The 12,984-nt window shown below is 41.5% G+C and overlaps 1 protein-coding gene across 1 annotated transcript in view; it reads left to right on the top strand.

Moving 5' to 3' along the window:
- btv (beethoven) overlaps positions 1 to 12,984 on the top strand; it is a 231,462-nt gene that overhangs the window by 178,497 nt on the left and 39,981 nt on the right. Inside the window, exons 60-61 of the mRNA XM_068355462.1 lie at positions 143 to 303; positions 591 to 827. Of these exons, the coding sequence (XP_068211563.1) occupies positions 143 to 303; positions 591 to 827 (398 nt within the window). The remainder of the gene's footprint in view (positions 1 to 142; positions 304 to 590; positions 828 to 12,984) is intronic.

The following is a 12,984-nucleotide window of genomic DNA, read 5'->3' as shown; positions in this document are numbered from 1 at the left end:
CATTTGCAATAGCTTTTTTTCAACATAAATTTAGTTTAAAGTTTAATTCTCTTTGATATTTTTTCTTTCTAGATTTTGCATTAATGCTGGAAAGGCATGCATATTTTTATCTGTGGTTTACCTCTTGTGTCCTTCATTATAGGTATGAAAGAATTGTCATCACCAACTCTGAACCTTAGGCGCTTAATGACGGAAACGACAGCAAGTGAACCTATTCTCATAATTATCTCTCCTGGTGCTGATCCTTCTCAGGAATTACTGGAACTTGTAAAAAGTACTGTTGGTCAGAATAAGTATCATGAGGTAAGAAAAGTTTCCAACTGTTTAGTCTGGCATTTTTGTATAACAAAACTTTAAGTAAATGCTGTTACAAAAAAGTTCAAAGTCAGAACCAAACATCTGTTTACCTTGAAAAATATTTGTGGGCTTCTGTTTGCGTCTTTAATGAATTGAGTTATGTATAATCAGTTTCATGTTATAGGATAACAAACATATCTATTTATGAAGAAAAGAAATATACAATTATTGATGGTCATTAAAGAAAAAAATATTAATACAACTCACTGGCTACTGTACTTGCTTTTTGATAGGTTGCTATGGGTCAAGGGCAGAGTGAAATAGCCAAGAACTTACTGAAAGAATGTGCTGCTAATGGCCATTGGCTGTGTTTGAAAAATCTTCACTTGGTCACAGCTTGGCTCCCTGTCTTGGAAAAACAACTTAACAGCCTTCAACCTCATGAAGATTTCCGTTTATGGTTAACAGCTGAGCCGCATACCAAGTTTACTCCAGTATTGCTGCAGATAAGTTTGAAAGTTACTTATGAGGTAAGCGTAGTGCTGTAAATGGTATAAAATAAGACTGCTGTATTGAATTTCAGCTTTATCCTTATTATAAAGAATTTTTCATATCAGGTTCTTCAGAGACTGCCAAATATATGTCAAATGAAATTGTACCATTACAACAAATTATATTTAATCTCTTACCCACCACTCATGTATGCCCACATTTTTAGCCTTGGAATATCAGTAATAGCACAGTGGGTGTGCTACCTGGATCCCAGGTACAGGTACCAATCAATCACCTGCAACCATTGTTGTTGTCAATTGTGTCAACAGCAGAGCAGAGTTCCCCCAAACATTTGTTTCTTTTCACGGGTGCCAGTAATCATTGTATGGATTAAACCAACTCCATCAGTGTACATGTCTAATCTTACTGTTACAAATTCATAGGACATGAAGAAAAAAAACAACTCCCCTCACCTTGCCTAGCATTCCATTGGTCACCACCTGTACTTATATCAGTGGTAGTTAACCCTCAGAGCACTAACCCCTAATTAAATGATTTGGCACTCAAACCCTATGCCCTTTTCTTGGACATTTTACTTCCACCCATCTTGACACAAAAACTATCCTGTCTATTATTTATGACCACTGGATTCCAAGGTAAAAGACCAAGCTTGTAGCAAGGATCTTAATGCTTGTGAGAAACCACTTTATTAACCCTTTTACCCCCAAAGGACGTACTGGTATGTTTCACAAAAGCCATCCCCTTACCCCCATGGATGTACCGGTACGTCCTTGCAAAAAAATTTTATAAAATTTTTTTTTTCATATTTTTGATAATGTTTTGAGAAAATTCAGGCATTTTTCAATAGAATGAGACCAACCTGACCTCTCTATGACAAAAATTAAGCCTGTTAGAGCAATTTAAAAAAAGTATATTGCAAAATGTGATGGGATAAAAATAACCCCTTGGGGGTTAAGGGTTGGAAATTTCCAAATAGCCCGGGGGTAAAAGGGTTAATATATTAATGTTATAGCATATCATACGGTTGTTGTGGAACAGAGTACACTTATAGTGTATTCAATAGATCTTCTCAAGTTTCTGCAGAAGCTGATCAGTTACATAATGTTTCATACCGGTATGGCAGTGCTCATCAGTCTAATGTAAGCTCGGCCACAAGCACATCTCAAGGCTAGCAGTGTTAGTGTAGGTGTTAGTACCTCGACTGCCAAAACAATTCCCTTGTCTAGAGTTGGCTCAAGGATTCCCATGCAAAGTAAGAAAATTCATCAGACCAAGATGATGATGTAGATAACATGGAGAAAATCCAAATAAATTACTCAATGTTTGTTTTTTCTCTTTCTAAGTTGTCAGAAGTTGTCTCCTCCAAGACGACTTATAGGCCTATTCTTGTGTTCATAATTGAACACGGCCTTTACGGGTAGCACCTTCTCTCAAAGTTCCTCAGGAATATAATGTTGTTCTGGCCCTACATACATTACTATTATTAAAATTATTAAATTTATTATCATTAAGGTTATTAAAATAATTATTATTTAAATAACTGGAATTATTATTATTGCAGCCATTTTTCATACAGAAGTTATTGGTGTTTCCAAAAAGTGAATGTACAGATTGTTGGTCATAAAATTCTATATCTTTTCATGTTTATATGATATAAATCACTATTTTTGTATGAAGAATTGATAAATTATCATCTTCAGTGCAAAGAGAAGCTGCTAATTATGCTTCCCGTTTAGTATCAAAAACTTATCTCCCACAAAGCATTCTGAGATCTATTATACAAATCAATTGCCTAACCTTTCTATTTATTCAGATTTAATAAGTTTTCTTATACCCATCATTAATCTTGATAAAAGGAAATCTTTGAATACAAGGTTTTTGAATTGTTTGACTACAAGAAATGTGTATTGGTAATAAAGTAGGGAGTAGTAGGTTGGTTAAGGCACCAGACACCTGTTGAAATATTAGAGATATAGAGTTTTTGTTTCCTTGAATGGCCAGATAGCACTACATTGGATTCTTTTCTGGTTACAGCATATTTTTCCTTTGCCTATGCATATTCTAAATAGTCTAGCTTATTCTTTTCACATTCTATTCTTTTCTCATACTCCTAACAACTCTTAAGATAACTGGAAAATTCTTCTTCACCCAATTACACTGTAATTGTTCAGTGGCTACTTTCCACTTAGTAAGGGTAGAAGAAAATCTTTAGCTATAGAAAGCAGCTCTTCTCGGAGGACACTCCAAAGTCAAACCTTGTTCTTTATTCTTGGTCTTCCACTGTCTTGGGTTAGTCATCTCCTGCTTGAGGGTACACTCAGGTACATTATTCTATGTTTCCTTATTTCCTTTTCTCATTGGGTTATTTTCCCTGTTGGAGCTCTTAGGCTTATAGCATCTGGCTTTTCCAACTAGGGTTGTAGCTTAGTTAGGAATAATAATAATGATTTTTCAATATTAAACTTACCCGATAATCATGTAGCTGTCAACTCCGTTGCCCGACAGAATTCTACGGGAGGGATACGCCAGCTATCACTATACTAGAAGGGGGTGTACTCACAAGCGCCACCTGTGGCCAGGTACTACAGTACTTGTTGTTGACGCCACCTCACTTTTTCCTCTGTCGTGCTTCCGGCAAGACGTTCTTGGATACGCTTATGATTTTGGAGTATTGTTCACGGTTTGGTGAAGTATTTCTCTAAAATTTGCAGCTATTCGCTATACTAGAAACTTCTATATTAGCTTAGTTAGCTTTTGGAATTAAATTTATTATGGTGACGAAGAGAGTATGAACTCTCTTTCACCTTTAATGGCCGACCCTTCCCTTAGACGGAAGTGTTGGTGTCTTAGAGAGTATAGACTCTCTTTCTTAATTTTGCTTAACAAAAGTTATAGATTTATTTTATATCTCTCCGCCTTTTATAGGCCTCTTCGATTAACTTCCTTTTATTATAAAATTTATTAATTTTTATATATTCGACCTTTCCTAATGGTAGGCGGTCTTTTCTTGTACCGAAGTTAATTAACATTGAGCCCGTCATTTCGGTTTTACCTGTTAACATATTATGCTATTTTAATGTTTTTGAAAGAATTTCTTTGATAGTCTCGTACTGTTTTCAAAGTTGAACTAACGTTTTGTTTTGTCTCTGCAGTTGTTGACGTTTCAGAACGTTCAACTTGCGCTCTATCGTTACGATAGAGAGAGAATTTTCACGGTGTCACGTTGCAGTAAGAGTAACCGTGTCTAGCGTTTTGTTCATTCTTTCTTAACTTAATGGTTTTAATTTTACAAAGGAACTTTTCATTTTGGGAAATTTTTTCCTTTAACAATAATATGTTTTAACGATATATATGATTGGGCTCTTCTCTCAGGTTCTAAGTCAAGAGAGAGAGAGAGAGAGAGAGAGAGAGATAGAGACGAAGGGAGAAAGAGGAGGATAAACGTTTCGTTCAAGCGAGTAACGTTGTTATCGTTTTTGCTCTTCTCCCTAGTCTCTTTAGGGGAAGAAGGTAAACGTTTCTAGAGTTTTTCTTGTTCTCAAGCTTTATGCGGTGAGAGATTTTAAACGTAGTTTATTTGATCTAGTGTTTAGTCTCTTTCCAGCCACTGAATTATTTATCTTTCATTAGATTTTTCTGTTACATTGTAATTCTGTTTTCGCAATTACTAACTTTTGAGAAAGGATAGAATTGCGTGTTTCAGGTACAAACCACTTAAAGTTTCGAGTTCAGTGAAATAAGTGCAAACAGAAAATCAAAGTGATAAGTGATTAGCGCAAAGTGTGTCAGTGTTGTGCGTGAGGGTACTTCTGTGCGTGTCAGTCGTCCTCCCAGTCCGGGACCTCTTGCAAGCTCCCAAGCCCAGGGGAGAAGCAATGTCGAAGGGCAAAAGGGTTCGGCAGGCCTTGATCGGCGCACAGAAGTATCCTCGGTGGTTGCGGGCGTGTCTTAAGAGACCGTCACTCCCACCCGCAGACGATTGAGCCCTTATTTTGCTCGTCTGCAGAAGAAATTTTCGGGGAGAAAACGCTGGTCTCAGGTCTCAAGACCTCTTAAACGTAAAGTCCAGACCTATGCCAGACGTACGAAGTTAGAGTTCAACAACCCGGATGCAGTCATTGGGTTAGCTCTGACTCTCCTCAGTCTCAGGTGACTGCACTCCGCCTAAGAGGAGTAAGGTTCTGCCACAACAGATCTCTGCTGTTAAGGCTTTACCTCAGCAGACCTTAGTGTCTGCCGACCCCAAGTTGACTCTACTGCAGTCCATGCAGTCACAACTTTCAGTCTTGATGCGTGAGTGTCGGGCTGAGAAGGTTGCGCCTCCGCCTCCGCCTGCACTCGCTCCGCCTGCGCTCGCTCCGCCTGACCGCAGTACCGCCTGCCAGGCGTACGATGTTGAGCCACGTTCTGAGTTTACTGTTCCCAGTGGTGTACAGCTCCCTCCGCCTTCCTTAAGGCAACCTCAGCAATGGGATCAGGAGGCTTATACCTCTCTTCCTCCGCTTCCACTTGCTGCTCCACCATTGATGCAACTCTCGGTTGAGGTACAACAACCTCTCCCATCCATGAGTCAGTCTCCTCAGCTCTCGCTGCAGCGAGCTCAACCCTCCTCAAGGCAAGCACAACACCTTAGCCTTGCGCCTCAGGAACCTCAACTCGCGAGACAATTACTGCTCGTTCCTCAGGAACTTGCTACTGCGCATCCGCCAACCACTCAGCAAGCGCAACCCTTGAGGCAGCAACCTCATGCTATGAGTCAGCCACCTCAACGCATGCATCTGCCACTTTCTCAACTTGAGAAATAACAAATGACAATAATAACACCTCATTACTTTCATACTTGCATTTGTAATCATATACATGTATGCCTACACAAACATTATGATAATGGAGGTTATTTGTCTTACTTATATAAAAATATATATGTATTCCTTGCAATATATTTTTAACAATATCGCAAAATATGGCAAAATATCTTCAAAACAAAAATGAATCACGAGTTATGAATGTAAGGTAAATATTATGTTGATATTAAAACCCCATGCAAGCATGCATGAAGCACTCTAGCACTGGTCATGGAATTTCTGAGAAATGTTAAACGCCATGCAACACGCTCTGCTTACCTTACAGCATGCTCTACATACAGCATGCTCTGCATACAGCATGCTCTGCATACAGCATGCTCTGCATACAACATGCTCTGCATACAGCATGCTCTGCATTCAGCATGCTCTGCATACAACATGCTCTACATACAGCATGCTCTGCATACAACATGCTCTGCATACAGCATGCTCTGCATTCAGCATGCTCTGCATACAACATGCTCTGCATACAGCATGCTCTGCATACAACATGCTCTACATACAGCATGCTCTGCATACAGCATGCTCTGCATACAACATGCTCTGCATACCTTACCGCATGCTTCTCAGTCATTCATCTTTGGTTGTTGCCAACTCACTAGACTGTCAAGCAGTTTCATAATGTTGCCTTCTAGTCTGCTGCTTTTGCACCATTGAAACCCTCACTGAGAGAACTTAACTTTTCTCGGATATGGTCCCTGTAGATGAGAAAGTGCTTTTCTCCCTCCTTCTGATATTCCCTTGAGGACTCTGTCATTTGGAGAGGAGCCTTTAGCTGCGTAGCCTCCTATGGACTTTTATTTAAGCATAACATGCTTCCAGGGAAGGTAATGGTTCCATTTCAGTCACTAACCCCGTCTGTTACCACACCTGCTCCCATAGACCTTGAGCTGTGTTGCAAGACATACAGTCCAAGCTTAGTCCTTGTTAAAGGATTTTTTGTTTACGGAGTCAGTGTGTCACTGGGAAGACGTTCAACAACCAGCAGAAGTGACTTGTTGTGACGCAGTGCGGCAACCTCAGCAACCCGATAAGGAGTTGTCTGTACGACCCAGACAGTCTAGACAGCTTCGGGTTGTCACTGTACTTCCTCGCTTCCCCATGGTTGACAGTTCACAGACTGTGCAGCAGTACCATGATCTTGTGTCCGGCTCCGTCAGACGACTGGCTTTTAAGAGCTCCCACAAGTCGTCGCTGTCTGGAGATTCTCAGATGGACTATGGATCTGACCAAGGAACTGGGCCTCCTGGTCAATTTTGAGGAGTCTCAGCTCATCCCATCCCAGACCATTGTCTCCCTGGGTATGGATCTTCAGAGTCGAGCTTTTCGGGCTTTTCCGTCGGCCCCAAGGATCTTCCAAGCCCTAGAATGCATCCAGAGCATGCTGAGAAGGAACCGATGCTCAGTCAGGTAGTGGATGAGTCTAACAGGGACACTTTCATCGCTGGCCCTGTTCATCGTGTTAGGGAGAATCCACCTCCCCCCCTTTAGTATCATCTAGCTGCTCACTGGATAAAGGACATGACGCTAGAGACGGTCTCAGTTCCTGTTTCCGAAGAGAGGAGGTCTTCTCTCGCGTGTTGTAAGAACAGCTTTCTTCTCAAGGAAGTCTACCTTTGGCTGTTCAGAAACCCGACCGCCGTCTCCTCTCGGACACATCAGACACGGGCTGGGGTGCGACTTTGGACGGACAGGAATGATCGAGAACATGGAATCAGGAGCAAAGGACACTTCACATCAATTGCAGGAGTTGTTGGCGGTTCTTCTGGCCTTGATAAACTTCAAGTCCCTCCAGCTTAACAAAGTGGTGGAGGTGGACTCTGACAACACCACAGCCCTGGCTTACACCTTCAAGCAGGGAGGGACTCTTTCGTGAAGTTGTTCTAGATCGCAAGGGACCTCCTCATCTGGTCTAAAGATCGAAAGCTCACGCTGGTAACGAGGTTCATTCAGGGCGGTATGAATGTCATGGCAGATCACCTCAGCCGGAAGGGTCAGGTCATCCCCACAGAGTGGACCCTTCACAAGAATGTTTGCAGCAGACTTTGGGCCCTGTGGGGTCATCCAACCATAGATCTGTTCGCTACCTCGATAACCTAGAGACTCCTATTGTATTGTTCTCCGATTCCAGACCCAGCAGCAGTTCACGTGGATGCTTTTCTGCTGGATTGGTTCCATCTCGACCTGTATGCATTCCCGCCGTTCAAGATTGTCAACAGGGTACTTCAGAAGTTCTCCTCTCGCAAAGGGACACGGCTGACGTTGGTTGGCTCCGCTCTGGCCCGCGAGAGAATGGTTCTTAGAGGTACTGCAATGGCTGGTCGACATTCCCAGGACTCTTCCTCTAGGAGTGAACCTGCTACGTCTACCTCACGTAAAGAAGGTACACCCGAACCTCCACGCTCTTCGTCTGACTGCCTGCAGACTTTCGAAAGACTCTCAAGAGCTAGGGGCTTTTCGAAGGAGGCAGCCAGAGCGATTGCCAAAGCAAGGAGAACATCCACTCTCAGAATCTATCAGTCTCAAAGGGAAGTCTTCCGTAGCTGGTACAAGACCAATGCAGTTTCCTCAACCAGTACCACTGTAACCCAGATTGCTGACTTCCTGTTATATCTAAGGAAAGTAAGATCCCTTTCAGCTCCTACGATCAAGGGTTACAGAAGTATGTTGGCAGCGGTTTTCCGCCACAGAGGCTTGGATCTTTCCACCAACGAAGATCTACAGGACCTCCCTAGGTCTTTTGAGACCTCAAAGGAACGTCGGTTGTCCACTCCAGGCTGGAATCTAGACGTGGTCCTAAGGTTCCTTATGTCATCAAGATTTGAACCTCTCCAATCAGCCTCTTTTTAGGACCTCACATTAAAAACTCTTTTCCTCGTGTGCTTGACAACAGCTAAAAGAGTAAGTGAGATCCACGCCTTCAGCAGGATCATTGTTTTCACATCTGAAACGGCTACATGTTCCTTGCAGCTCGGTTTTTGCTAAACGAGCTTCCTTCACGTCCTTGGCCTAAGTCGTTCGAGATCCCAAGCCTGTCCAACTTGGTGGGGAATGAACTGGAGAGAGTACTTTGCCCAGTTAGAGCTCTTAGGTACTATCTAATAAGGTCTTAACCTTTACAAGGACAATCAGAAGCCTTATAGTGTGCTATCAAGAAACCTTCTTTTCCAAGTTCTAAGAACTCAGTTTCTTACTATTCAGGCTTCTGATTAGAGAAACACATTCTCATCTGAAGGAAGAAGACCTTGCTTTGCTGAAGGTAAGGACACATGAAGTGGGAGCTGTGGCTACTTCAGTGGCCTTCAAACAGAGCCATTCTCTGCAGAGTGTTATGGATGCAACCTATTGGAGAAGCAAGTCAGTGTTCGCATCATTCTATCTCAAAGATGTCCAGTCTCTTTACGAGTACTGCTACACCCTGGGACCATTCGTAGCAACGAATGCAGTAGTAGGCGAGGGCTCAGCCACTACATTCCCATAATCCCATAACCTTTTAACCTTTCTCTTGAATACTTTTTATGGGTTGTACGGTCGGCTAAGAAGCCTTCCACATCCTTGTTGATTTGGCGGGTGGTCAATTCTTTCTTGAGAAGCGCCGAGGTTAAAGGTTGTGATGAGGTCCTTTAGTATGGGTTGCAGCCCTGTATACTTTAGCACCTTTGAGTTGATTCAGCCTTCCAAGAGGAACGCTGCGCTCAGTAAGGAAGACGATCTTATTAAAGGCAGAGTAACGGTTCAAGTCGACTTCCTTACCAGGTACTTATTATTTCATTGTTATTGTGGATAACTGATTATATGAAATACGGGATACTTAGCTATCCTTTAGTCTTGTACACTGGTTTTTCACCCACCCCCCTGGGTGTGAATCAGCTACATGATTATCGGGTAAGTTTAATATTGAAAAATGTTATTTTCATTAGTAAAATAAATTTTTGAATATACTTACCCGATAATCATGATTTAATTGACCCACCCTTCCTCCCCATAGAGAACCAGTGGACCGAGGAAAAAGTGAGGTGGCGTCAACAACAAGTACTGTAGTACCTGGCCACAGGTGGCGCTTGTGAGTACACCCCCTTCTAGTATAGTGATAGCTGGCGTATCCCTCCCGTAGAATTCTGTCGGGCAACGGAGTTGACAGCTACATGATTATCGGGTAAGTATATTCAAAAATTTATTTTACTAATGAAAATAACATATTTGCAGATTTTATTATAAGGGTTATTTCAAATCTTATCATCATCATCTCCTCCTACACCTATTGACGCAAAGGGTCTTGGTTAGATTTCGCCAGTCTTCTCTATCTTGAGCTTTTAATTCAATACTTCTCCATTCATCATCTACTTCGTGCTTCATAGTCTACAGCCATATAGGCCTGGGTCTTCCAACTCTTCTAGTGCGTTGTGGAGCCCAGCTTAACGTTTAGTGAACTAATCTCTCTTGCTGAGTGTAAAGAGCATGCCTAAACCATCTCCATCTACTCCTCATCATGATCTCATCCGCATATGGCACTCGAGTAAGCTCTCTTATAGTTTCATTTCTAATCCTGTCTTGCCATTCCACTCCCAATATCCTTCTGAGGGCTTTGTTCTCAAATTTACTAAATCTATTGGAGATTGTTTCATTGTCATACCATGCCTCATGTCCATAGAATAACACCAATCTCAATAAACTGGTATATAGTCTGATTTTTTCATATGTAATTTCAGGCGATTTGATTTCCAGATTTTACTTAACCTAGCCATTGTTTAATTTTCCTTTTTCAATCTTTCACTTAACTAATTCTAAAGACCCTGTATTGGAGACCATAGTTCCTAAATACTTAAATGATTCTACCTCATTAATCCTTTCTCCTTCCAATGATATTTCATCTTCCATTGCATACTCTGTTCTCATCATCTCGATCTTTCTTCTATTTATCTTCAGCCCAACCTCGTATGATATTTCATGCATTCTTGTAAGCAAGCATTGAAAATCCTGTGGTGTTCTGCTAGCAAGAACAGCATCATCAGCATACTCTAGGTCTGCTAAATTCTTATCACCAATCCAGTCCAATCCGTCTCCACCATGTCTTGACTGTCCTACACATTACAAAATTCATTTGATAAGACTCAATTAACATTAACTTTGCACTTGCTATGCTCATGAACAGACTTAATCAAATTTACATAATCCAGGTCTCCACAAAATTGGCTGGTGCACACTATCAAAGGCTTTTTCATAGTCCACAAATGCCATCCAAAGGAAAGGGGATTTCTATATAGTATTCTACGCATTGCTGTACATGTCTCAAAATAAAAATTTGGTCCGTGCAACTTTTACCTTTTCTAAATCCTGCTTGTTCATCTCTCAGCTTTTCATCAATCTTACTCTCCAGTCTCTTTAGAATAATTCAAATTTTGTAGAAGAGGATTTTTTTCAATTTAATTTGGGGTAGTCCGATTTGTTTGGATAAAAATATTTCAGGCGGGCATCAGCCTTTGTGAGAGTTTTGTCATTAAGCGGAGGGAACAAGTGTGTTTTGATAGTTGCGTCAGTGTCTGATGTGCAGAAACATTGTTTAATTTCTTCCCCTATTTTGTGTCAAGTATTAGATATAAATAGAATAAATAATGTTGCACGACAAATGCATGCCAAGGCAAAAGTTAGATTTTGAAGTCCTTTTCTCGGGTAACACTTTATTTCTCCCTATAGATCCATAGCAATTGTGCTTTTAGAATTTTCTCCTCCAAAAGAGGTTTTGTGTCAGTGGTAGACCATCAGGATTTTGTTCTAGCAGACATGCTGGTCGAGATGCTAGCAGGACTCATATAACTTATAGGTGAATGCTATAACAGCATTTCCCAACAGATCACTGTAGGAGGAAATCTTTCCCAGTTTTATCTGGTTTAATACAACCTTCATCCTAAACTGTAGTTTGTGGCCTTGGCCAGAGAGGGCTATAAAATTCCTCTCTTCTCCAATCCTCCCTTGCCCAAGGAGCCAAAGCCTATTCCAAGTTATCTAATCTATTTAGCAAAGGCTTAGGTTTTGAAATTGGAAAACTCAAAAGAAGAATGTAGCATAATAGTTCCTGAATCTATCAATGGGTTTTTACAACAGGTTATTCTTAGCTCCCATGCTGCTAAGAGGTTGGAGTTTGGTTCTAGATGCTTGTTTTCTAAATAAGTTTACAGTTCTTACCAAATCTTTTTATGGAAACTCCCACAAAAGTATGCATATTTTCACATTCCTATTCATCAAAATTTGAGGAATCTCTTGGTTTGTAAATGGTTCGAAGATTTATCAATTGGAGTGCCCCCTCCCCAAAGTCTTCACCAGAAGGTATATAACTACTATCTCTGGAAATGAGTTTTATATCTGGACAACTGGCTATTTTTAAATATTTAACTTAGCCGGTGAATATATAATAGCTGCAACTCTGTTGCTCGACAGACACATACATAAAAAAACTCGCCAGCAATCGCTATGCAGGTTGCGGGTGTGCCCACCAGCGCCAACTGTCGGCCAGATACCACTCTCGATGTAAACAAAACCTTCAATTTCTTCTCTGTCGACGTGTCGACAAGACGTACTTTACTCGCTGTTGAACCTGGAGTTTTTCCCATCATATTTGGTGAAGTACTTTAATTTGGTTTGAGCTTTCGCAGTACAGGTGTTTTTCTTCAAATAAATCCTTGAACTCTTTTTTGAATCGGATTAATTGTTGATGACTTAGATCGTTTTTGGAATTTTCCCTTGACTAATTCAAAATGGCTGACCCTTCTCAAGTTCCCAAGTTTCGAAAGTGCAATGCTAGGGACTGTCATAGGCGTCTTCCAAAGGCTTCTCTCGACCCTCACACTGTTTGTTCCAATTGTCGGGGTAAAACCTGTCAATTGGAAGATCGGTGTGAGGAATGCGTGGGCCTTTCGGAATTTGATAAATATACACGCAGACTAGAGAGAGATAGGGTAAGGAGAAGTTCTTCTAGGTCGGTAGATTTTTCCTCTCCACATGCCCCTGAACCTATTCCTTCCCTTGTAGTGGTTGTTCCTAACCCCCCTCCTAGCACTCAGGAACCGTCGATGGCAGACATGATGCGTGCTATTCATGCCTTGGGGGAGAGAGTTGAGGCTTTAGCAAGTGACCGAAATCAACTCATGGCGGACGTAAAGGAACTCAAGTGCCAAAGTGCCACGAAGGATAGTGTCAAAGTGCCTAGTGTTACGCAAAGTGTTGTGAACAGTGTTGCGCTCGAGGGTTCGTCTGTTCGTGCCTGTCGTCCTCCTAGTCCGGGACCTCTTGCAAGCTCCCAAGCCCAGGGGAG

This window comes from Palaemon carinicauda, chromosome 31 (assembly GCF_036898095.1).
Source record: "Palaemon carinicauda isolate YSFRI2023 chromosome 31, ASM3689809v2, whole genome shotgun sequence".
In the NCBI taxonomy this organism is placed as follows: Eukaryota; Metazoa; Arthropoda; class Malacostraca; order Decapoda; family Palaemonidae; genus Palaemon; species Palaemon carinicauda.
This window is presented reverse-complemented; position numbering and strand designations above follow the sequence as displayed.